The 26556-nt window shown below is 40.2% G+C and overlaps 1 protein-coding gene across 3 annotated transcripts; it reads left to right on the top strand.

Moving 5' to 3' along the window:
• The first annotated feature begins 498 nt into the window (after window positions 1–498).
• On the top strand, window positions 499–26556 carry LOC132539399 (neurobeachin-like protein 1). Of its 3 annotated transcripts, none has more exons than XM_060194107.1 (7): window positions 499–724; window positions 2121–2407; window positions 19935–20026; window positions 21756–21917; window positions 23156–23237; window positions 24202–24329; window positions 26131–26556. In XM_060194107.1, exons 2-7 carry the CDS (start codon window positions 2357–2359, stop codon window positions 26219–26221), a joined length of 606 nt encoding a protein of 201 aa, XP_060050090.1. In that variant the 5' UTR covers window positions 499–724; window positions 2121–2356; the 3' UTR covers window positions 26222–26556. The 3 variants fall into 3 exon arrangements, with proteins under 3 accessions (XP_060050090.1, XP_060050089.1, XP_060050088.1); XM_060194106.1 differs by lacking the exon at window positions 499–724 and adding an exon at window positions 792–918; XM_060194105.1 differs by lacking the exon at window positions 499–724 and adding an exon at window positions 803–1156.

Raw genomic sequence — 26556 nt, 5'->3', positions numbered from 1 at the left:
TGCAGGTAGGGAGCCAGGGGGCCCTTACACCGGTCCTTGCACTTTGCGCCATGTGCGCTTAACCCGCTGCACTACTGCAGGACTCCCACATTTTTTCTTTCTTGAAAGATTCTTTTGTTGACATGCTGAGAATAATCTCGGCTGGGAGGAGTACAGAGGCAGAGGCGGAGAGATAGGTTGGAAGGTCACTAGAATAATCCAGAAAAGATCTGATGGTAATTCACATCCGGGTAGTAGTAGTGTTCATGTGGAAAAAATGGCTAGATTTGGGGTTGGGCGGTAGCGCACACAGTACGAAGTGCAAGGATCCCCGTTTGAGCCGCCGGATCCCCATCTGCAAGGGGTGGGGGTCGCTCACAAGCGGTGAAGCAGGTCTGCAGGTGTCAATCTTTACCCCTCCTCTCATGAGTCACCCCCACTCTATTCACAGGACAACAAAATAAAGCACCCTTCAACTGGCAGGGAAGGAGTCCTCCCTTTCAGATGATTTCCGGAAATGACGCCATCAGCAGAACGCCCAATTGGGGCTGGCGTGAACGTCAGCAAGCCCATCCTCCTCCACGTCCAGAGGGGAAGGCTGACCCTAGAAACCCACGGGGCAGTGGTAGGGGACTTTAGGACCCTGGATGATTGCGCCTGCGCTGTCAGGATGGGGCGGGACTTCAGATCACGACGCCCCTTCTCTGACCGCATAACCAATCAGGAGCGACTACCCCGAGGCCAGGTAAATCCTTAGAGGCCAGAATAATTCACCGAAGGGAACAGCCCCGCCCCCGAATCCGGAACCCCGCCTGGCGCAGTCGCCGCCCCGCCCCGCCCCGCCCCCGTCGCCGCTCCGCTGCCGGGGGCTTTGACTGGGGAGAGGGGCGTGGGAAGCAAGTCTGATGGCGACGCGACTGTGGCTGCGCGGCCCTTAGCGTGAGCGCGGCGAAAGGGTGCGGGTGGCTGGGAAGCGGGAGACACGTAGCGGAAGCGTGAGGCCTCGGGCGAGGCGCGCCGTGGGCTGCGGGGCGGCCGGGAGGGGACGAGGGGGACCCGGGCGTGCCCGGGCGGCGGCTGCGGCGACGTGGAGAGGCCGCACCCCTAGCTCGCCGGCCTCTGTTTCGGTCGTCCGGGATGCGAGGAGGGAATGGAAACACTCGGAGGCTTTGCTCAGGTGTGTTCTACTCGCGGCCTCCTGGAGGGAGAGGGAGAGGGAGGGCGGTGGCCAGGTGGCAGGTGGAGTCTCGGCCCCCGGATCGTGGCGGCGACCACAGCAGGCACCGCCCCCCCCCACGCCCTGCCGGGGGCGGGTCGGCTGTCAGTCCCGCCGGGCTGTTCACGCGGACATTTCCCTGTGCTGCGCAGTCTGTACATTGCCACTCATTCTGGACTCTGGGAGGTGGGGACGGGCTCTTGCTGCTTTTTGTCACGCCCTTTTGCTTTATTTTTTTATATATTTTTTTCCTTTTTGTTGCCCTTGCTTATCGTTGTTATTGTTGTCCTTGTTGGATAGGACAGAGAGAAATGGAGAGAGGAGGGGAAGGGGGGAGAGAGAAAGCAGACCTGCTTCACCGCTGTGAAGTGAACTCCCCCAACCCCTGCAGGTGGGGAGCCGGGGGCTTGAACCAGGATCCTGATGCCTGTCAGTGCACTTCGAGCTATGTGCGCTTAAACCGCTGTGCAACCACCCGACTCCTGACGCCCTTTTGCTTCTAAATACTCACTTTGTTTTTTATTTCCTACCTAAGAGAATTCTGACTTTTTTTTTTTAATAACCTTCATTATTGGATAGAGACAGAAATCGAGAGGGAAGGGAGATAAGGAGGGAGACAGAAAGATACCCGCAGTCCTGCTTTATCCCTCACAAAGCTTCCCTGCCACACGCCGCAGGTGGGGAGTGGGGACTCGAACCTGTGTCCTTGAACACTTGTATTGTGGACGTTCAATCACCCAGCCCCTGAGAATTCTGACTTTTAATTGTGGTGAAATAGTGGGTTAGCTGTGCTATTTTCCCGAAACAGAAGTGTCTAGAAAACTTAATTAGTCGTGGGAAATTAAATAGATAATGCTCTATTTCTGATGTTTATTTATTTTTATTTAATATGGTCTTTACCTTTACATGTTTTTCTCTTTGGCAGACTCGCTTAATTGACTTTCCTATCACTGATGAAGAAATGTTAAAGCCGACTGCTGAGACTGACTTTTATTGACCAGAAGACAGTTCCATTGTTTTCACTTCTTGTTGTTTGCCCTACTGCTTTGAACTTTACTGTAACGGAGGAGACACTTGGAAAATAAAGTGAACATGCTGTTGCTTTTTTGAAAGTAATTTTTGTTTCTGAGGAAAAGCTAAAGTGCCAGAGTGAAAATCAGAATGGCATCCAGAGAAAGGCTCTTTGAACTTTGGATGCTTTATTGTACAAAGGTAATTGCTTTCCTTTTTTATTTCTAAGTTTTAAAATACCTTGTTAGAAAATTTTGTGGCCCAATTTATCATCATTTCGTTTATAGGATTTTTATTTATATGACCAAAAATTTTAAAACGGGATTTTCTATTTTTCACATTTCCAGGTTTGAACACATACACAGTGTTGGCATATTATTAAAAACAGTTCTCTTGATACTTAACTGTCTTAACTGATCCCAAACTTATATGTCAGATTATGACATTAAGAGAAAAAAATGTTTCTCCTTTTCTCCCAGAGTGCAATAAGGATAAATATATACATACATATACATACACACACACACACACACACACACACACACACACACCACAGTCATCAGTTATCGATAGACACCTGCAGACCTACTTTGGGGAGCTGGGGCCTCAAACTGGGAACTTTGTGGGGTCCTTGTGCTTGGAACTATGTGTGCTTAAGCCACTGCGCCACTGCCTAGCACTTGGGCAGATACATTTCTATGAGGACATGAAACCTTTTCCTTTTAAACTGTAAGAAAAGTTTGCTGATTTAAGGTGGCTACTGTAAGAATGGCTCTGTGTTAGCACCTTGTGAACATTATGCCGTTTGATCCTCAGAAACATCCTGTGAGGTGGGTATTGCAATTATCCCCTTTTTCAGTGAATGAGAAAATTGATGGAAATGTTATAAATGGATGGATGTTATAAATGTTATAAATGGATGGCTATAAGTAGCCAGCATAGCTGTGCAGCCAAGAACTCCATTACCGTTCAGTTCATGTACACACACTTAGACATTATGACTACTTAGTATGTTGATTCTGTCAATCAAGAAATACCTTTCATATGTATTTTTTCTTTATGTGGATTCTTACATGTTAACTTAGATTTTTAGGCTATTGGAGGGAAAGAAGTATTACAAACATGTTTTTTATATGAGGAGCTATATTACGACTTTGTAGGTGCTGGCAAGGGTTAGGGAAACATGTCTAATCTACTAAAGTTACTTTAGGTTTGTGTAGTAAAGTTCTCAAGTCTCAAGTTCTGTTTCTGCATTATTCCTTCAGGTTCTCTCTTTTATTTTTACTTATTTTTTCTATTTCTATTTTATTGGATAGGACCAAGAGAAATTTGAGAACTGAGGGGGAGATAGAAAGGTAGACACCTGCAGACCTGCTTCACCATTAATGAAGCAATGTATTCCCTTGCAGGTGGGGAGCGGCGGCTTGAACGTGGTTCAAGCCACTACCCTTCCCGTCTCTCTTTTAAATAGTTCCAGTTATTAAAAAAATGATAATAATAAGTTACATGTATTTTTAACAAGTGATCTCAGTTGTAACATTAAATTTTAAAGATTACACTTGAATTATCTTCAACTTCCTAGTTTGGTATTTTCTTATAATTGGTGAAAGACATATACTTTGAAATGTTTAATATGGATTTTAAAATAACTTTTAGTCTTGTGTAATTTAATACCAGGAATGTCTCTTTAAAAATAGACCACTCATCCAATAAAAAGAAAGAATCCAGTTCATCAGACACTTTTGAAAATAGTCACACTTGTTAGCCAAAAATTAAAATGCAATTTAATATTCATGTCCAGTAGATTGAAAGTGGTTTGTTTAAAAATCCATCAGACTCAGTAGGTCTTACTATTTTTGAAATAACAAAAGGAGTGGAGTTACATTGTCTTTTTAGCTATGTTGTTTTTAGGTCAAGTTCATGTTTTATTAAAGCAACTCTGCTTGGTTGGAGATAGTACACTCACACTCATTTGTATTCACAGAATTTTTTCTTAATGTCTCTATAGAAATTTGAATTCTTACTGTTCTACAAAAATGCCTGAGTAAAAATAATAAAGATGCTTCATAGATAAATGTTGAAACTTGTTTTTGGAGAGGAAAATAAATTCTACTTAAAATTTAAAGTACTGGTACACATTAAGATTAAACTTCTTTTCAACTGTTTAAAAAGTTGTAATATAGCGGAGGGTAGATAGCATAATGGTTATGCAAAGAGACTCTTGTGCCTGGGGCTCCAGAGTCCCAAGTTCAACCCCCCCCCCCACCACCACCACCATAAACTAGCTGAACATTGCTCTGGTTATAAAAATAAAAAAATAAAAAAAAGACTAAAAAGTTGTAATTTAAAATCATGATGTTAACAACAACAATAGTAACCACAACAACAATAAAACAAGGGCAAGGGAGTTGGGCAGCAGTGCATTGGGTTAAGCATACGTGGCGCAAAGCACAAGGATGGGTGTAAGGATTCTGGTTCGAGACCTGGGCTCTCCACCTGCAGGGGAGTCGCTTCACAAGCAGTGAAGCAGGTCTGCAGGTGTCTGTCTTTTTCTCCCCCTCTCTGTCTTCCCTTCCTCTCTCCACTTCACTCTGTCCTATCTAATAACGACAACATTAATAATAACAACAATAATAACTGCAACAACAATAAAAAGCAAGGGCAACAAAAGGGAAAATAAATACATATTAAAAAAACAAAAAAACAAGGGCAACAAAAGGGAAAATAAATACATAAATAAATTTTAAAAATTATGATATTGGTGGGGTGGCCAGTAGCTCAGCGGGTAGCTCAGTGGATTAAGCGCACGTGACACGAAGCACAAGGACTGGGTAAGGGCCCCGGCTCCCCACCTACAGAGGGGTTGCTTCACAGGTGGTAAAGCAGGTCTGCAGGTGTCTTTCTCTCTCCCTCTCTGCCTTCCTCTCCTCTCTCAATTTCTCTCTGTCCTATCTGGCAACAACAGCAATGACAACAATAACAAGGGCAACAAAAATAGGAAAAATGGCCTCTAGGAGCAGTGGATTCGTAGTGCAGGCACCGAGCCCTGACAATAACCCTGGAGGCAAAAAAAAAAAAAAAAAAAAAAAAAACCATGATAAGTTTCTCCTGCTCATGTGTAAGTTACCTGTAAACTGGATACATTCAGTTCAAGTAACTTTCAAATATGCATCATAGATTTAACACCTTATTACCTGGTGGAGGTGATTATACTAAAGATCCAGTTCTCTGCACTTTTTCTCTGGCCTTGCTGTTTTCACACTGGCATACTGCTAGTAGTACTAGCAGCTTAGTGAGACAGCAACAGTGAACCTTGAGCCCAGTGGTAACAAAGTATGTACGCTCACTTAAGGAAAATGCCTACCCTGTGGTCCAGGAGGTGGCCCAGTGGATAAGGCATTGGACTCTCAAGTGTGAAGTCTTGAGTTCAGTCCCCGGCAGGCAGCACATGTACCAGAGTGACTTCTGGTTCTTTCCCTCTCTCCTTCTATCTTTCTCATAAATAAATAAAATCTTAAAAAAGAAAAAAAAAAAAGGAAAATGCCTACTCAATAAGATTTTTGTTTTGAGGAACATGGAGTTTTTTTTTTTTTTTTTTTTTTTTTGCTTTTTCACATACAGCTTCTTTTTAACTCATCCTTTTTAAATTGCTTTTATTACTGGAAATGTGATCAATCCTTTTGTTACCTGTCACTCAGCTTCAGTGATTTTTCAGTTTGTGTGCAATACTGTCTCATCTATGATCTTCCACTAACTATCTCAGCCCCTGAGTTTTTAAAGTGAATTATCAGACAGCATATGATCTTATCTGTAGTTTAAAACACATTCACAAAATAAAGCTTTTTTTTTACTTTATTTATTCCCTTTTGTTGCCCTTGTTGTTTTATTGTTGTAGTTATTATTGTTGTCTTCGTTGTTGGATAGGACAGAGAGAAATGGAGAGAGGAGGGGAAGACAGAGAGGGGGAGAGAAAGATAGACACCTGCAGACCTGCTTCACCGCCTGTGAAGCGACTCCCCTGCAGGTGGGGAGCCTGGTTCATAAGGAACCAGGATCCTTATGCCGGTCCTTGTGCTTTGCGCCACCTGCGCTTAACCCGCTGCGCTACAGCCCGACTCCCCAAAATAAAGCTTTTAAAAACAGTTTTAGCATGGTAGTTCTTTAATGATATATTTAAAGATTTTATTTACTTATTAATGAGAAAGAGAGAGAGAGAGGGAGAGGGAACCAGACATCACTCTGGTACATGTGCTGCCGGGGATTGAACTCAGGACCTCATGCTTGAGAGTCTGGTGTCGTAGCCACTGCACCACCTCCCGGACCACTTTAATAAAATCTTTGGTAGTATTCAAACTCCCTGTTAGCATCTTAAATGAGTCTATTTTCTGGTGTTTGAGTCAGTATTTAAACAAAGCATATGTGCTGTGTTGTATGGAAAATGTCAGTTAAGTCTTTTATTTATAAGTTCTTGTCTTTTTTATTAGTTCTTTTAAAATATTTTATTTTATTCTAATGAGAGAGATTAAGAGAGAAAAATACAGAAAGACCAGAGCACTGCTCAGCTCAGTCTTATGACGGTGCTGGGGATTAATCTTGGGACTTTAGAGCCCAAATATAAGAGTCTTTTTGCAGAACCACAGTCCTTGCTTCCCAGCCCTCACATTTTTTATTTATTAATTTTATTTGTTGAAGGGAACAGATTTTGAAATCAGTGTTTTGCAGTCTGGGCTTTGCTGGTTGAATTTATTTTATTTCAGTGAATTGTTCCTTGGCCCTAACTTTTTTTTTTAATTATCTTTATTTATTGGATAGAGATAGCCATAAATAGAGAAGGAAGGGGGAGATAGAGAGGGAAAGAGACAGAGAAACAGACACCTGTAGCCCTGCTTCACCACTCTCAAAGCTTCCCCCCTGCAGGTGGGAACCAGGGGCTCGAACCCGGGTCCTTGTGCACTGTAACATGTGCACTCAACCAGGTGCGCCACTGCCCAGCCCCCTGGCCCTAACTTTTGTTTGTGTATAGTAGTTATTTCATTAGAGATTTGTAAAACTGGTAATCCAGTTCTATCATTTAACAATTTTAAAGATTTATGTATTTGAGAGAGGGCGAGAACTAGAGCATCTCTCTGGCATATGCAATGCCAGGGATCAAATTCAGGACCTCATGATTGAGCATCCAGTACTTTATGCACTGTGCCACCTCTCAATCCACTATCGTTTCTTTATTAGTAGAACATAAACATATGGAAATGTCCCCATATAAATAATTTGGGGACAATTCATGAGGAGGGCAGGTAGAAAAACGTTTGATTTGGGTTGGTTTTAGAGTGGTCACTTGGGGGAGTCGGGTGGTAGCGCTGCGGGTTAAGTGCAGTTGGCGCAAAGCACAGGGACCGGCGGAAGGATTGCAGAGGGTTACACTGAAGTTTCAGGAAGGTTTATTTCAGGACAGTAAGGTTAGACATCCTTCAGTTTTGTCACAGTGCTAATCTTGGCACAGGAATCCATCGTGTATAATTCACAGATGAATAAGGTACCTTCATAGTGTTTCTATGTAATGTGAAGTTTTATTTATTTTATTTTTTATTTCCCTCAACCAGCATAATCACTCAGGCTTGGTGCCTGCATGATGATTCTAGCCAATCCCTGTGGCCTTTTTAAAACTGATTTACATTTTCCTCTCTTTTTCTTATAGAGACAGAGAAAGACACTTGCAGTACTGTTCCACTGCTCATGAGTTGTTCCCTCCCCACGCAGGTGGGGTCTGGGCACTTGAACTCAGGTCTTTGCACATAGTCTATAAACCACCTGGTGTGCCGCCATCCAGCCCCTGGCTTCATGTTGCTTGTTTGTCTTTTTTTTTTTTTTTTTAAGGTTTATTTATTTATGACAAAGAGAACCAGAACATCACTTTGGCATTTTCTGTGCCAGCAATGAAACATGGATCTTTTGTTTGAGGGTTCAAGTGGTGAAGCAGGTCTGCAGGTGTCTTATCTGTCTCTCCCCCTTTCTACCTTCCCTTCCTCTCTCTATTTCTCTCTGTCCTATCCAACAACAACGATGACATCAATAATAATGACTACAACAAAACAACAAGGGCAACAAAAGGGAATAAATAAATACTTAGAAAAAATAAAAAGAATAAAATACATATATTTCTTTTCTTTCTATCTTTTTTCTTTTTGCCTCCAGGGTTACTGCTGGGGCTCAGTACCTGCACTACAAATCCATCCCTGGGTAGCATGATGTGATGTTTTAAAGGTTGCCATGGAACATTATAAAAAATCAGTAGGGGACTGAGAAGACAGAATAATAGTTATATAAAATACTTGCATGTCTGAGCCTCTGAGATTCCAGGTTCAATCCCCAACATCACCATAAACTAGAGCTGAGCAGAGCATTGGTAAAAACAACCACAGCAACAATAAAGGACAAAAATGTTCAGTAGGACTATTTTAAAGTAACTCTATTAAGAAAAATGCTTAACTCAAAGCAAAACAAAGTCAACAGTTATTTAATAATAATATTCAATAAACATTTTTGAGATATATAAAATAATACTGCTTTATCAAAGAGAATAGATAAGTCTATTCTACCTACTAGTCTGGGTTCAGTGGCAAGTCTGAGTACTAGTGATTATAGTCCTTTAAATAAAATTAAAGTAAAAATTTTATGTCAGTTTTTAGCAGATGTGTTCCCACTTGATATTTGAGAAGATCTGGGTAGAAAATTTTGCAGTTTGTTGTGTTTTTTAGCCAGACTTCATGCATAGCTGTTCACTTTCTCTACACAGGGTCAGGATCGATCTCATTATACTAAAAGTGTTCCATCCTGTCTTTCTAATAGGTTGTTAACTTGATGTAGTTACTATTACACTTTGTAGGTTGGGTGATTTCTGATCACTCAGCTTCCCTGCTCTCTAGATTCTTGTCACCAGCGTATCTGAACTTCATTCTTCTCCCCCTCATTGCCAGAGCACTGCTCATATGGTGGTGGATTGAACCTGGGTGGACTTAATTCTTGCCTCTTAAGTAGTCATTCCTAGCTAGGGTCAAGGGTTTCAAATGCATTTCATAGAGCTCTTTTAAGTTAAACAGGTTTAATCTTGAATCTGGATTTTGGTTCAGTAGTTTACTGCTTTTTTTGGACATATTTTTTCTTAAGCATAGAAGACAGATTTATTTATTTATTTATTATGTTATTAACCAGAACATGCTTAACTCTGGCTTATGGTGATGTAGGGGATTGAACCTGGGACTTGGGAGTCTCAGGCATGAAGATCTCTTTACTTAACCATTATGTTATCTACCCCACCCTAGGCTTACTTTTTTAATATCTAAAGATTTTAGTCTGTACTATTTGTTAGGCACTACATTATTCCATGTATCTTTGAAGTTATTACTTTATGTGATAGTGATGAGAGAAACAGTGCTGAGAATAATTTTGGGCTCCATGTTATCATGCAACTGTTTGGAATTGAATATTGCATAGAATAAAATACATGGGAGTTGGGCGGTAGCACAGCGGGTTAAGCGCATGTGGCACAAAGCGCAAGGATTGGTGTAAGGATCCCAGTTCGAGCCCGTGGCTCCCTACTTTCAGGGGAGTCACCTCACAAGTGGTGAAACAGGTCTGCAGGTGTCTGTCTGTCTCTCCCCGTCTCTGCCTTCCCCTCCTCTCTCTATTTCTCTCTGTCCTATCCAACAATAATGATGACATCAATAATAATAATGACTACAACAAAACAACAAGGGCAACAAAAGGGAATAAATAAATATTTAGAAAAAATAAAAAGAATTAAAAAAATATATATTTCTTTTCTTTCTTTCTCCCTTTTTTTTTCTTTTTGCCTCCAGGGTTACTGCTGGGGCTCAGTGCCTGCACTATAAATCCACTACTCCTGGAGGCTTCCCCCCCCTTTTGTTGCCCTTGTTTATCATTGTTGTTGGATAGGACAGAGAGAAATGGAGAGAGGAGGAGAAGACATGGGGAGAGAAAGACACCTGCAGACCTGCTTCACCACTTCTGAACGACCCCCCTGCAGGTAGGGGAGCCAAGGTTCCAACCGGGATCCTTGCACTGGTCCTTGTGCTTAGCGCCATGTGTGCTTTACATGCTGCGCAACCACTGTGCCCCCCAAATACATATATTTCTACAAGTTCCCATCTCAACTGTTCCCCTTGGATGGGTATTAGGACATATTTCTGTGACATTTAGCTCTTTTAGGCATTGTTTTTGCTTGTTTGTTTGGTGTTTGGTCATCCTCTGGTTTTACTTTCTCAGATAGAAGCAGAGAGATAGGGAATGAAAGCACAACACTCCAGTACTCTGAAGACTGGTCTTGAACCTTGGTCATATGACTAAGCAGGCATGCTAGCCAAGTGAGCTATTTTTCTGCCCGCCCATAGTTTTATAGTTGGTTACCAGATATGTAGATTCAGAGAAACTGAATCTCTCAACGTGTTTTTTTTTTTTTTTTAGTTTTTTTTATAACATCGAGTTATGTTTGCCCTGCCTAGTATTAAGTAAATTAATTGACACAAAAAAGACACAAAAGAACTGAAAAGCATGGTCATGGCATTTTGAAATGTGGCAGTATGGGTACATTTGTGGTTCAGTTTTGCTGTGAGGTTTATTTATTTTTTTTGAGATCCTATTAACACTGAGAAATTTTATTAATCTACAGAATTAGTGCCAAGATTTAGTCCTAGTTTTGCTTCTGACTTTAACAAGAAAACACGCTACCTAGTTCCTTCATATTTTCTTGTCTTCCAAATGGTAAAAAGTATATATAATTAATAACTTTTTTGTACCTTTCAAAATTGTTGAGAAAAAAATGAGTTGATTGTATATGATCTTATTTTAAGGGCTAAGAAATATAAAGATATACTTCTTGCCAGTTTTTAAAAAATACACGTGAGAATATGTGTGAAGATTACATCCATTTTATTTTAAAATTTTGTAACTATAGAGGGCAGTATATTTCTATACTTAGTGATAAAACTGCTCATAAATATCTGAAAATTTCCCTTAGGGAATGTTGTTTTATAGAGATAGTTGTTTCTGAGGTACAATTTCACATCTCCCCAAAACATGTGTCAGCATGCCTTACCTGTCACAGAAGTGCCATCTCTCTCTCTCAGGGTATAGGGTCTCTGACTTAGTAACCTCGGATCTGCAGCTGACGGAGCATGGGTTTAGTTATGTTTCTCCTCTTTTCTCCCCTTTGCTTGTTAGGTATGTCTTAATTTTTAATCAATTTATTTTATTTATTCTTAATTTATTTTTTTTCAAATGTAATGCTTTATTATCCCAAGTTGTTTTTTTAATCTTAACCAAGTTTGTTTTGGACTGTGATGATGTTCCATTTCCTGCTGTTGCCCTTTGTCCTGCTAAATCTGGAATATGACTGAAATAGATAGTTTTGCAATGAGCTCAGAGTAAACTTCCTTTCTAGAATGGAAATTTTGCTTCATAATATAATTTAGAGGTGTTTTATTCAGATTATAGTCAAATACTTATATGTAGATTTGGAATGGCCTAATGAGAACAGTAGAACTTTACTTTTTTTTTTTTTTTGCCTCCAGGGTTATTGCTGGGGCTTGGTGCCTGCACTAGGAATCCACTCACTGATCCTGCAGGCCATTTTTCCCCTTTTGTTGCCCTTGTTGATTTATCGTTTTTGGTATTGTTGTTATTGCTGTCGTTGTTGCTGGATAGGACAGAGAGAATTGGAGAGTGGAGGGAAAAACAGAAAAGAAGAGAAAAACAGACACCTGCAGACCTGCTTCACTGCTTGTGAAGTGATCCCCGTGCAGGTGGGGAGCTGGGGGCTGGAACCGGGATGCTTACACCGGTCCTTGCTTACACTGGTCCTTGCACTTTGCACCATGTGCACTTAACCCGCTGTGCTACTGCCTGGCCCTGAACTTTACAAATTTGTAAAAAGTTATTAGATAGAGAGGGACAGAAATCAAGAGGAAAAGAGGAGAAAGAGAAACAGATAGTGCAGCACTGATTCACCACTTGTGAAGCTTCCTTCCTGCAGATGGGAACCAAGGTCTTGAACCAAGGTCTTGAACCTGGGTTCTTGCGCTTGGTAGGATGTGTACTCAACCAAGTGAGCCTCCACCACCTGGACCAAAGAACTTTATAATTTTGATTATGAACCTCTTAGTAAGCTATACATATGTACAGCAACTCTTAGAATTTAACCCACATTTAATCAGTTTCTGGCGTGTGCTAAGCAAAGTAATGACTCTTAACTCCCTTAGATTTAATGACTTCGTAAGGAAAGTAATGTTTAGCTTTAAACAAAACAAAATTGGGACCAGGTGGTGGCACACCTGGTTGAGTGCATGTGTCACAATGCTCAAGGATCTGGGTTCAAGCCCCCTTCTCCCCACCTGCAGGGGGAAAGCTTCACAGGTGGTGAAGCAGAGCTGTAGGTGTCTCTGTCTCTCTCCTATCTCCCTCTGTCTCTCAATTTATGACTGTCTCCGTCTAATGAGTAAATAATCAAATATTAAAAAAATAAAACAACCACTAGCAGTGCAATAGTGGTTTCAAATTATGTATTTATTTTGACGAGCCAGATATGAAAGCAGTGAATACTTTATGCCATTACACATGGGAGTAACACTTAGGAAAGCAATATTCATTTCCTCAGTGGTTTTTTTTTTTTTCACCAGTTGGGCTTCAGTACTCCAGAATGACTTTTTCAGATAAAAAATGACAGCAGGAAAGATGTTGGCATTTTCTCCAGTGAGGTAGGGGCCAGGCTTAAAACTGGGTTGGTTGAGTACATATCAAGACAGATAAGCTCTTTGGCTGGCCCTTGTGTGTATGTATTTTATCAGAGTACTTCTCTGCTCTGGCTTATGGTGATGTTGGTCTGTTGTGTAACTACTGTGCTATCACCATTAACCCTTCTTTTATTTAATAACACATTTTTTTCTTTTCATTTATTTATTTTCCCTTTTGTTGCCCTTGTTTTTTATTGTTGTAGTTATTGTTGTTGCTATTGATGTCATCATTGTTAGATAGGACAGAGAAATGGAGAGAGGAGGGGAAGATGGGGGGGCGGGGGAGAGAAAGATAGACACACCTGTAGACCTGTTTCACCACCTGTGAAGTGACTCCTGTGCAGGTGGGGAACTGGGGGGCTCAAACCCAGATCCTTGCGCCGGTTCTTGCACTTTGCACCACTTGCGCTTACCCCACTGCACTACCACCTGACTCCCTAGAGAGAGTGAGAGACAGAGAGATCTGCAACAGTGCTTCAACACTTGCAAAGCTTTCCCTCTGCAGGTGGGGAATGGGAGCTCGAGCCAGTCGTTCTTCGGAGACTGGGACACTTCCTACCATTGCTACTTTATAGGGAGGACCAGTTCCTGGAGTGGCCCTCAAGAGGGCTTATGATGATGTTCCTGATGGAAATGACCAGTAACGGTGGAGAGAGGAGGGATCTATTAGAGGTCTAGGCCCACCGTATCTGTGTGGGAATCCCAGGATTCCCTAAGTAGGGCCCCAGCTGTGGTATTGAACCATCATTAAGTGAGCCAGTCTCTTGCTCTTACCCAGTTTTTGTAGTCCTTTCTTTATCTGACAATCTGATACTTTCTCCCAGTTGTTAAAATGTTTTGTCATTTGCTGTAGCCAAACTGGAGTTAAGTTTATGGGGTCTTCCTTCTTTGGGCCTTTCTACTAGATTGCCAAGTTTACTAGGTCTAAGTCTTATCATGGAGGGCTATGAAGCCCCTTTATTTTGAGTTATATAGTTGACCCTTGCTTATGGATGCATGTACACCTGTACCCAGTACCTAGGCTCTAGCCTGTATCTAGTCTCTGTAGATTTGTTAGATAAGGTGCCATCTGAAATGGAGCTAGGGAGTCCCTTGTGTTAGAAAAGACCTCACAAGATGAGAAGAGTTTTAGGAGGTTGACATCTTGGTGTCTTTGGCAACAGTCTACAGATCACAAGAAGTCTTTTTGGATGTATCCTGGGAAGTCAACAAGATACAAAATATGGAAGGAGCCTTAAGAGATATATAGTATTTGGTGAAGACAGTGGAATGCTGTTTCTGAAATTAGAAGTCACTGTTGTGTTCTTAAGTACTTACTGATTTCCCAGGCTTTATATACCCTATGAAACTATTCCAGTACTTCCTGTCTTATTACACTATAATAATGCCAAAATACTGAACATCTTTTAACATATCTTACTATTATATTTCTCTTTTTAAAATATTATATTTATTTGGATAAGATACAAAAATTGAGAGGGAAGGAGGATATAGAGAGGGAGAAAGTGACAGAGAGAGAGAGAGACAGAAACACCTGCAGTTTGGCTTTACCACGTGGGAGCTTCTTGGCTGCAGGTGGATCTGAGGCTTGAACTAGGGTCCTTGCATACTAATGTGTGCACTCAATCATATATCTAGCTATTTTCTGTTTGAAATTTTCTTCTTGCTCCCTCCCTTCTTGAGAATATCTTGTTAGTAAGCATTTACGATTGAGGGATAGACTGTATCGTATGTGTCCTTGTACCAAACTCTTAATCATGAAAGTGGCTTAGTTTATGATCAGGTTAATTTTGCTTCTAGGTTTATGGAAGTTGTTCTTTTATGACCTTTGGCAGTAAAATATAGATCCTCTAAGTGTTTTCTCAGACACTGAGGAATGTGGCTATTTCATGTGGTTAGATAGAATGTGGCTATCTTGTATGGTTTATCTCCTTGAATTTACTGATCCTCACTGAACCCCTCTTTCCTGTTTTTGCTCATAATAGCTCCATTTTGTTCCAGCTCACAGTTCAAAGACAATGTAGTATAGTGGAAAAAGCACATGCTAGTTTCATCATTGGCTATATATGTGTGTATATATATATATATATATATATATATATATATATATATATAATTTTCCTTCTCTCACTTGCAAATTGTAGAAAATGAAGTCTCTGGATAGTTATAAGGAATCAGTGGGATGGTAAAATTTAAATGTCTGCTGTAGTACTTGACATATGCTTTACTTCTAAGTGCATAGAACATTTCCAAATTGAAGTTCTATTTCTTTCCTTCTAACTATCCTAGAACTGTGCACTTAACAAATACTTGCTTCTCCTGACTGTCACACTTTGAAGCAGATGTGATGGGTTTCCTAAATAAAATATGAGTAGAGATACATTAATTTTGTATGACATATCAGACTACTTTGTTTTGACTTTTACAGAGATAATCCTCTGCTTTATTAAAAAGGGACAACAAGGGAGTCGGGTGGTAATGCAGTGGGTTAAGTGCACTTGGCGCAGAGCGCAAGGACCAGCGTAAGGATCCCAGTTCGAGCCCCTGGCTCTCCACCTGCAGGGGAGTCGCTTCACAGGTGGTGCAGCAGGTCTGCAGGTGTCTGTCTTTCTCTCCCCCTCTCTGCCTTCCCCTCCTCTCTCCATTTCTCTCTGTCCTATCTAAGGATGATGACATCAACAACAATGAAAAACAAGGGCAACAAAAAAGGGAAAATAAATAAATATATATAAAGGGAAAATCCCAGCCACTTGTATTTCTAGTGTCCGACATTCTTAGTCAGAAATGAAGAAAAAGAATGAAGCAAATAATGAAACTCTTAAGAAATTTCTTCATAAATATATTTTTTCTGAAATGTTTCTTTCTTATTTCTGTTATAATGTAGGTAGTGGCAATTTCTGAACTGATTTTGGAACAGTATATTATTAGAAAAACAAATACACAGAAGGTCACCAGTCTGCATATTCTGGGAACATTCTTTGAGAATTTCTGATTTGCAGCCTAATGCTTTTAGTTTAGAAAAATAACTTGATGGAGTTCCTTATCTGGTTTAGGAATTAGGCTGATATTTGCTACTTAGATCGTCCTTGGAGATTACCTCCCTTTTCACTTTGAAGATTTTCAGAAAGATAGATGTCAATTCTTTGAAGTTTTTTTTCCTTTTATTTATAAAAGGGAAACATTGACAAAACCATAGGATAAGAGGGGTACAACTCCACACAATTCCTACCACCAGAACTCCGTATCCCATCCCCTCCCCTGATAGCTTTCCTAATCTTTAACCCTCAGGGAGTATGGACCCAAGGTCATTGTGGGATGCAGAAGAAGGTGGAAGGTCTGGCTTCTGTAATTGCTTCCCCACTGAACATGGGCATTGACAAGTCCATCCAAGCCTGCCTCTCTTTCCCTAGTGGGGTGGGGCTCTGGCAAAGTGGAGCTCCAGGACATATTGGTGGGGTCGGCTCTCTAGGGAAGTCTGGTTGGCATTATGCTAGCCTCTGGAACCTGTTGGCTGAAAAGAGAGTTAACATACAAAGCCAAAAAAATTGTTGAACAATCATAAACCTAAAGGCTGGAATAGTGCAGATGAAGAATTGGGGGATACTCCATTTTGTAGATAGCTAGTAGTAGTTATATTCTAAAGGGCCTGTGGCTGTACTAGTTTTGTTTGTTTGTTTGTTTGTTTTTTCCCCTGAGCCTGAAATCTGATATGCAGGTGGGTCCAAGTTATTGTCTGGGGAGATGATGTCATGGCTGGAAAAGGAACAGAAAGCTGGATCAGGGAAGAGAGTAGCTCCCTACAAATTAATAAGGAGTGTACATAAACACCATTCCCACCAACAAAAGACTATGTCCCATCCCATCCCATACCATTCCCCCCTGAAACCGAACATCCACCCTCACCCCAGGGTTTTTACTTCGGTGCCCTACTCCATCTTTGAAGTTTTGGTAGGATTCATTATGATAGCTATCTGGCCTTGGACATTTTTTTTTTTTGGGGGGGAACTTTTGAATACTGTTTCACTTTTGTTACTCATGACTAGTTTGTTTAGGTTTTCTATTTCTTCCTGATTCAGTCTCAGAATATTTCTAAAAAAAAAAAAAAAATTGTTTCTTCTAGGTTGTCCAATTTGTTGCCATGTCGTTTATCTTTATTACCTTTTTATGATCCTTTGTAATTCTGCTATTTCATTAATTTATGCTTTAGATTTTATTCCCTTCTGTCTACTAAGTTTTGATTTTGCTTTTTCTCCTTTTGATTCTCTTAGATGCAAGCATAGGTTTTGTGTGTTATTCCTAGTTTCCTGAGGCAGGTCTGAGTTACTACAAACTTCCCTCTTATTTATTTATTCCCTTTTGTTGCCCTTTTTTTTTTATTATTGTAGTTGGTATTGTTGTTATTGATGTCGTTGTTGGATAGGACAGAGAGAAATGGGGAGAGGAGGGGAAAACAGAGAGGGAGAAAGACAGACACCTGCAGACCTGATTCACCGCCTGCGAAGTGACTCCTCTGCAGGTGGGGAGCTGGAGGCTCGAACCGGGATCCTTACACCAGTTTAACCCGCTTGCTACCGCCTGACTCCCTTAAACTTCCCTTTTAACATTGTTCATTTTGCTTGATCTGTGTTCTAATAAATCATATCTTTAGTTTCTTCTCTCTCTGTGGATAACTTTTGATATCACCTTTGATTTCCTAGACATTTGTTCAATACTGTGTTGTTGTTTTCTCCTCATATTGGTGATTTTCCTTACTTTCTCCTTTTGATTGATTTCCATTATGATCTGAAAAGATGCTTGACATGATTTCAATATTCATAAATTTATTGAGGTTTGTTTTGTATCCTATTATTTATTCTTGACAATGTTCTGTGAAGACTTGAAAAGAATGTCTTTTGTAGTGGAATGCTCTTTATAAGTCCATTTTGTCTAGTTTGTCAGTTAAGACCTTTTCCTTGGTGGTTTTCTGTCTGGATGATCTGCTCATTGTTGTGTGACATTACAATCCTCCTATTAAGGAATTGCTGTCTGTGTCACAATTATGGTCTGTTAGTATTTATATGTTTTGGTGGTACTAAATTGGATGCATTACCCCCCCCCCCATCTCCAGAGGTTATGGCTGGGGTTCGGTGCCTGCACTACAAATCCACTGCTCCATTTTGTTGCCCTTGTTGTTGTTACTGTTATTATTGCCATTGCTGCTGTTTTTGTTTGATGGGACAGAGAGAAATTGATAGAGAAGGGGAAGATAGAGAAGGGGAGAGAAAGACACCTGCAGACCTGCTTTACCGCCTGTGAAGCGACCCCCCCCTTCAGGTGGGGAGCTGGGGACTTGGACCTGGATTCTTATGCTGGTCCTTGCACTTCGCGCCATGTGCACTTAACCCTCTGCACTGCTGTCCATACTTAATTTTTTTAAATTGGCACCAGTTATTGCTGGGGCTCTGTGCCAGCACTACAGATTCACTGCTCCTGGTGTCCATTCCCCCCCTTTTTTTTTTGCCTCCAGGGTGCCTGCACTATGAATCTACCACTCCTGGCAGCCATTTTCCCCCCCCATTTTGTTGTTGTTCTTTTTTTTTCTATTTTATTTGATAGGACAGAGCGAAATGAGAGGGGAGAGTGAGAAAGACACCTGCAGACTTTGCAGCTTGTGAAGCATCCTCCATGCAGGTGTAGAATGGGAGCTTGAACCCTTATCCCTGTGCACAGTGAAGAGTGCGCTCAGCCAGGTGCGCCACTCACTGCTGGGCTCCTGGGTGCATACATATTGGTAGTCATTATGTCTTGCTCTTTTCGTGATCCTTTTATCGTTACATAATACTTATCTACCTCCTCCCTCTCTTTGTTTGAAGTCTATCATATCAGATATTAATATAGTGGTTCCTGCCTTTTTATGTTTTTCCATGGCCTGAAATACCAGTTACCATTCATTTACTTTAAGTCTGTCTTGATAGCTTAAAGTAATCTCTTGTAAACAGGATGTAGTTTGGTTTTGTATTTTAATTCATTTAGTCACTCTGTCTTTTGAGTCAATCCTTTTACGTCAGGAATAATGATTGGTATGAAGGCATGCTACTGCCTTAATGTCTTTAACATTTTAGTTTTGTATTTTCATGAATTTGTTAAATTTTTTTGTGGCCTTTTACCATCAGAGCTTCAGCTCAAACCCAGGATCCCCATACCTGGTGAAGTGTACATTCTACTGGGTGAACTATCACCTAGCCCTAAGAGTTTGTCACTAGAGGTAGATTTGAAGAAGATAAAGAAGCTAGGTATTCAGCTATCTGGGGGGAATAGTGTTCTGCATAGAGAAAAATCATCATTGTAAAGATCTTAAGGTAGAAGAGTATCTGGCACATTGTAGAAATAGCCAAGAGTTCAGTGTGGTACAAGGTCAATAGAGGATAGGGTGATAAAAACAGAAGGACGGGAGTCGGGCAGTAGCACAGCAGTTTTAAGAGCAGGTGGCGCAAAGTGCAAGGACTAGCTCAAGGATCCCAGTTCGAGCCCTGGCTCCACACCTGTAGGGGATTAGCTTCACAGGTGGTGCAGCAGGTCTGCAGGTGTCTGTCTGTCTCTCCCCCTCTGTCTCCCCCTTTTCTCTTCATTTCTTTCTGTCCTAACAACAACATAAATAACAACTATAATAATAACTACAACAACAATAAAAAAAACAGAGAAGGACAAGTTGTAAGACATTGTTAAGGCTGTAGCTCTTTGAGTAACATGGGAAGCCATTTGAATGATTACTACACTTACTACACATTTTAAAACCAGCACTTGGTATGTATTGTATTATACACATTCTATATTATATAATAATATTAGAGTTTTCATATTATTGTACATTTAGATTCATCATTTGTATCTGCCTTTTCCCCCTGACAGATATACTTAAAACTATACTGTTTTTCTTATTTTAGAAAGATCCAGATTACTTGAAGATATGGCTGGACAATTTTGTTTCTAGTTATGAACAATTCTTAGATGTTGACTTTGAAAAACTGCCCACCAGGTATGTAGAAACACTAATTTCTTTAAAAAAAAAAAAAACCAAACAACAACACTGTGGTCTGGGAGGTGGTGCAGTGGGTAAAGCGTTGGACTCTCAAGCATGACTTCCTGAGTTCAATCTCTGGCAGCACATGTGCCAGAGTGTTGTCTGGTTCTTTCTCCTCCTACTCTCTCATTAATAAATAAATAAATAAATAAATAAATAAATAAAATCTAGAAAAAAAAAAGAAATCTTGAAAAAAAACACTACACGTAATCTTTTTCTCTGAGTGAGCAAGAGAGAACCAGAGCATCACTCTGGCACATGCAGTTTTGGGGATCCAATTCAGATTCTCACGTATGCAAATCCTGTGCTTTACCCCTTTGCTACCTTCCTGGCCATGAAACAGCTTCCTATCCTTGGATGTGTTTACAGTTGAGAGATTTTGCTACAAAGATGCCTACGATACATTTGACAAGAATTTGAAGAATGACAGTGGTGGCAGTTATGTGACACGCATAATGCTGCATAACTCTTGCGTTCATGACAAACATTGTTCACTGACCACAGCTGCCTTTTTTTTTGCAGCCCGGATTTTGCTTCTAGATTCCTTTTCTCAACTGTGATGCTCCAGGAGCAGCTGGTGCCTTGCAGCTCTCTTCCATTCTGACACTAACAGCCCAGAGTCGGCATCATATGACACAAGTTAAAATCAGATTCCTTTGTAAGACAGTTCTCACTTCATATATAAGTCCTTCGTCTTGGGAGTCACCCATACTTCTGACTCGATCATTCATTATTTCATGCTTCTCGCTACTCCTGGTCTAATCATTTGTCAGGACGATTCATAACTCACTGTATGAAATCTGAAGAAGAGTACTTACAGTCATAATTTCAATTAGGATTCAAGTAGAAATCGAAGTCCAGAAGAGTCTCGTGTGCAGGGTTTCCATGATCGTTTCTTATGGAATCAAGGTGTTTGGCCTTCTCTGAATATCATTGTGTTCAGATGTGGAAGCTCTTTGAGCTTTGGGTGTCCAAAATTTTATGAATTTTACTATGTCATTCTCTGTGTTGGAGCTCACTCTCCAGCTCTTGCCCCTGTTCTAGGAAGGCTGGAGGCAGGGAGTCTTTGTGAGGTGATCAGCTTCCCTCTTGAAACTGTCAAAAAAAAAAAAATCCTATGGTAGTGAAGCTCTGATGATAACTGAGGGTTGAGGTGGGGCGAAGCAGACCTAGGTGGTGGCAGTTAACCAGGGAGAATACACACATTATCATGCACAAGCCTTGGTTCTTGTAGGGTGGAAGCTTCATGAACAGTGGAGTAGTGCTGTAGTTGTTTCTCCTCCTCCCCGGTGATGGTGTTTTTTTTTTTTTTTTTTAAATTTTCTTATTGGGAGTTGGGTGGTAGCACATGTGGCACAAAGAACAAAGACCAGCGTAAGGATCCAGGTTCGAGCCCATGGCTCCCTATCTGAAGGGGAGTCGCTTCACAGGCGGTGAAGCAGGTCTGCAGGTGTTTTATCTTTCTCTCCCCCTCTCTGTCTTCCCCTCTTCTCTCCATTTCTCTCTGTCCTATCCAGTAACAACAACAAAAATAACTACAACAAGGGCAACAAAAGGGGATAAATAGATATTTTAAAAAATTTTAAAGAGCTTCTTTAGCATTTAAAACATAACTCCCTAAAAGTGCCGAGATGTCCTTCCTAGATTTAAATGCTCTTATTATTTTGTTCCCCTTATATTGTAGGGTAGATGATGTGCCTCCAGGAATATCTCTTCTTCCTGATAATATTCTGCAGGTTTTGAGACACCAGCTGCTACAGTGTGTTCAAAAAACGGCAGATGGGTTAGAGGAACAACAACAAGCTTTGTCACTTTTACTTGTCAAGTTCTTCATTATTCTTTGCAGGTATCTGGTACAAATTTGTTGTTTGTTTTAAATACTTATTGCCAAAATAGGTACACATGCATTGATTATTAATGTAATTGTTAAGATGGAACTTTAAAGCATTACAGTACAATTTGCAATAGGCTTGTGGTTAATTATTTTAAACAACCTTTTAATTACTATACCTAATTACAGAGATTCAGGGAGGTGGAGAGGTGAAGACAATATAATGGTCATACAAAAAGAGTTTTGTGGGGGCTGGGCGGTAGTGCAGTAGATTAAGCGCACACAGTGTGACGCACAGGGACCAGCGCAAGGATCTGGGTTGGAGCCTCTGGCTCCCCACCTGCAGAGGTGTTGCTTTGAAAGTGGTGAAGCAGGTCTGCATATATCTATCTTTCTCTTCCCCTCTCTTGACTTCTCTCTTTCCTATGCAATAATAACAGCAGTGTTCATGAAGCTCTTCCAGTGAAGGTGGGGACCAGAGTGTTGATCCTGGTTCTTTACACATGGTAGCATACTCACTACCATCTGAGCCAGCACGGAGCCCATAAGCCCTATACTCTTCCTACTGAATCATCTTGACCATAGCAGTTTAGTTCTACATAAAAAATTGGAAGAAAGTACAGAGAGCTCTCTCTTGCTCTTTTCCCCTTGCTTTATTATTCCCCTTATTATTAACATCTCGGGTTAGGATGGTAATTTGTTACAGTTGGTAAATTAATATTAATATGTTGTTAATTAAAATTCAGTGTGTGGGAGTCGGGCTGTAGCGCAGCAGGTTAAGCGCAGGTGGCGCAAAGCACAAGGACCGGCATAAGGATCCCGGTTTGAACCCCGGCTCCCCACCTGCAGGGGAGTCGCTTCACAGGCGGTGAAGCAGGTCTGCAGGTGTCTGTCTTTCTCTCCCCCTCTGTGTCTTCCCCTCCTCTCTCCATTTCTCTCTGTCCTATCCAGCAACGGCGACAACAATAATAACTACAACAATAAAACAACAAGGGCAACAAAAAGGAAAAAAAAATTCAGTGTGTTCAGCGTATCCATCTTAAGCGCTTGTTTTTTACTGGTTAAAATGGTGCTTTAGATATGCTTCATGCTGTTGGTAGAAATGCCATTATGTAACTCTGCTGATTTTATTTGAAAAAAATGTCATTTGTGTTTGGTTTGCCTGTGAAGTATTTTCAAAATTCAACCTGAATATAGAAACATACACTTTTCTGTTTATACATGATAAATGAACATTCTTTTTTTAAAAACAGAAATTTATCGAATGTAGAAGAAATTGGTACTTGCTCATACATTAACCATGTTATTACTATGACAACACTGTATATCCAACAGGTAGGTGTGAATTAATACATTTCTTTTTAATTATTCACTGAGAATAACTAGATTTAATTATGTTACTCTAGATTTTAGCGGCAAAGAGAGAGAAATAAACCATAAAACAGAAGTTTCTTTCAACATGGTAGAGACTGGGCAAACCGTGTATACACAGGAAAAGCAGCGCACTTTCGAGGGAGCTATCTTGCCAGGCAATTTGATTTCTTTTAAAAATTATTTCATCTTAATTAGTAAAGCTAGATGTCTTCAGAGTAGCTAATCATAGAGAAGAAACTTCAGTTAACATTGAGGCCTGTATATATTTCAAGCACCTTACACAGATTATATAGAAGCAGGCAGGCAAACCAAGGCTGCAGCTGAATGGCAGGTACATGCTTTGCATGTGTGAGGGCCTGGGTTTGATCCCCAGCACTCAGAACAAGCAAAACCAAGTATACAGAAGAAATTATTAATATTTAAGTTAAAAGTTATATTTTTACAAATTGTCTCTCCTATTTTTTTTTTTTTTTACCAGAGCACTGCTCAGTCAACTCTGGCTTGTGGTGGTGCGGGAGATTGAATCTGGGACTTTGGAGCCTCAGGCACGAGAGACTGTTTGCATACCATTGTGCTATCTACTCCCACCACAAATGGTCTCTTAATGACATACTCATCTTTTTGTATATTTACGTTTTATTTATTAAATATTGTTATTACCAAAATATATATTCTTCTTTGGGAAGATGTTTAGCTATTTAATTGGAGACCTTCTTAGGAAATATGTAAAAATTGAAAGGTTATATTTAGCCCATCTGATTAAGTGATTCTATGTAGACTCAAATAGAATTTAACCTTATTTGGATAAAAATGATTTAATACTGCATGATGAAAAAGGCATGTAATCTTCTAATGCTGGAAGGAAAGGCTGTGACACAGTTTAAAAATTTTAATTAAATATAATTTTGTTTAATATTATTTTCAGTTAAAAAGCAAAAAAAAGGAGAAGGAATTGGCAGATGAGACCTCTATTGAAGAATTTGTAATTCATGCATTAGCATTTTGTGAAAGTTTATATGATCCTTATCGGAACTGGAGGCACAGAATTTCAGGGTATGTCTTTAAATCATAATGTGCAGATAAGATTTGAATTCCAGGGGCGGGGCATTGGTGTGTCAAGTTAAGTGCACATTGTACGAAGCACAAGGACCTAGCAAGGATTCCAGTTCAAGTCCCCGGCTCTGCACCTGCAGGGCGGTGCTTCACAAGTGATGAAGCAGGTCTGCAGGCGTGTCTCTCTGTCTCTCTCTGTCTCCCCCTCCCTTCTCAATTTCTTTCTTTCTCTCTTTCTTCCTTTTTCTTTCTTTCTTTTTTAAAGATTTTATTTATTTGTTAATGAGGAAGATAGGAAGAGAGATAGAAAGAACCAGACATCATTCTGGTATATGTGCTGCGGGGGATTGAACTCAGGACCTCATGGTTGAGAGTCCGATGCTTTATCCACTGCTCCACCTCCTGGACCACCTCAATTTTTTTCTGTCGTACCCAATAACAATGAAAAATGGCCACCTGAAACCAGTGCTGGTTGAAGTGCTGCTACTTTGCCCTTGGAGGCTAAATAAATAAATAAAATTTGACTTCCATAAGATATATACTGAGAGAGGACTGTGAAATCAGTTTGAAAATGACAAAGATACTTCTAAAGTATTATGAGCAAAATCATTTAGAGATGGAGAAGATATAAAAACAATCTGAGAGGAAACAAAAACATTAATAAAGTTGATAATTAAGCTAGGAGATAGCTCACTGAGTAGAGTGAGTGCAGCACCATGTGTGAGACCCTGGTTTTAAGCCCTAGAACACATAGGAGCACCATGGACACTCTGTGTGTACTGGAGCAGTGCTTTGTTATCTCTTTCTGTTTCTCCCTTTCACTTTTCTTTCTTTCTCGGAAATAAACAATTAAAAAATTGACTTGGGGTGATTTTTGCATGTGTGTGAAGTCTTGAGTTCATAATCCCAACTCATACTAGAAAAAAAATTTTTTTTGAAAACCAAAAAACCAGAAGAAAATGCAAATGCTGTAACAACACAGAAGGGAATTTTATTCTGTGTGTAAGATGACAATAGAAAGAACATATTGGAGGAGAGGATGATGGTAGTACTTGGTGTGGTGCATGTATGTGGTATGAACAAATGGTAGTATGTACTATATATATGGCAGGAATTATGCTGAAACCTGTCTGTACATTATCTCTAAAAGAAGTAACAGTTTGGGGGCTGGGTGGTAGTGCAGTGGGTTAAGCACACATGGTGCAAAGTACAAGGACTTGCATAAGGATCCCAGTTCAAGGCCCCGGCTCCCCACCTGCAGGGGAGTCATCACTTCACAAGCGCTAAAGCAGGTCTGCAGGTGTCTTTCTCTCCCCCTCTGTGTCTTCCCCTCCTCTCACCAACAATGACATCAATAACAATAACCACAACGATGATAAAAAATAACAAGAGCAACAAAAAAGGGGAAAAAATAGCCTCTAGGAGCAGTGGATGTAGGCACCGAGCCTCAGCAATAACCCTGGATCCAAAAAAAAAAAAAAAGTAACAATTTAGCTGGTAATAGAACTGTTTTAGAGGTAAATAGTAACTCTGGCATTCAGAATTGTGTTTCTTTGCCTCTGATATGAAGGTAAGAATACTACAGATATATCAGAGAAATAAGTGTATGGAAGACCTTGCAAGTGACCTGTAGGAAAAGCTGATATCTTTCTTACTAAGCTGATTCTGTAATCAAATTTACATTATTATCGTAAATTTTATTACTTAACAGTGAAAACAGGTTAGAAAATACATAATTAAAATAAACTTAGTTTAGAATGCAGAGTCACTTAAGATCATATTAACTTATTTTTCATTATAGTCGAATCCTTAGTAACGTGGAAAGGAGCAGACAGAAGTATAAACCAGCTTCTCTCACAGTGGAATTTGTCCCTTTCTTTTATCGTAAGTAACAGCTCTAATGTTCTTTGATTTTGGTGTTTCTTTGATAATTTCTTATTCTAGTTCTGGCCTTTAGCTTTTGGTGTATTTATACGTTTTTTTTTTTAATTTCTTTATTGGGGAATTAATGTTTTACATTCGACAGTAAATATTTATACTTTTTGTGTAAATATTTATACTTTGTGTATTTATAAAACTGATGGTAAGAACCTCTCACTGTAATATATTGTTGGTATGCATGAGACTCCTTCTGTTTCATTTGGTTTAAATCCCCCCTGCTTAACACTATTCTATTTACATAACCACTTCATTCTATTTACATAACCACTGTTAACAAGTACCACCC

This window comes from Erinaceus europaeus, chromosome 7 (assembly GCF_950295315.1).
Source record: "Erinaceus europaeus chromosome 7, mEriEur2.1, whole genome shotgun sequence".
Taxonomy (NCBI): domain Eukaryota; kingdom Metazoa; phylum Chordata; class Mammalia; order Eulipotyphla; family Erinaceidae; genus Erinaceus; species Erinaceus europaeus.
Note: the sequence above shows the minus strand (reverse complement) of the source record. Positions and strands in the feature narration are given on the sequence as shown.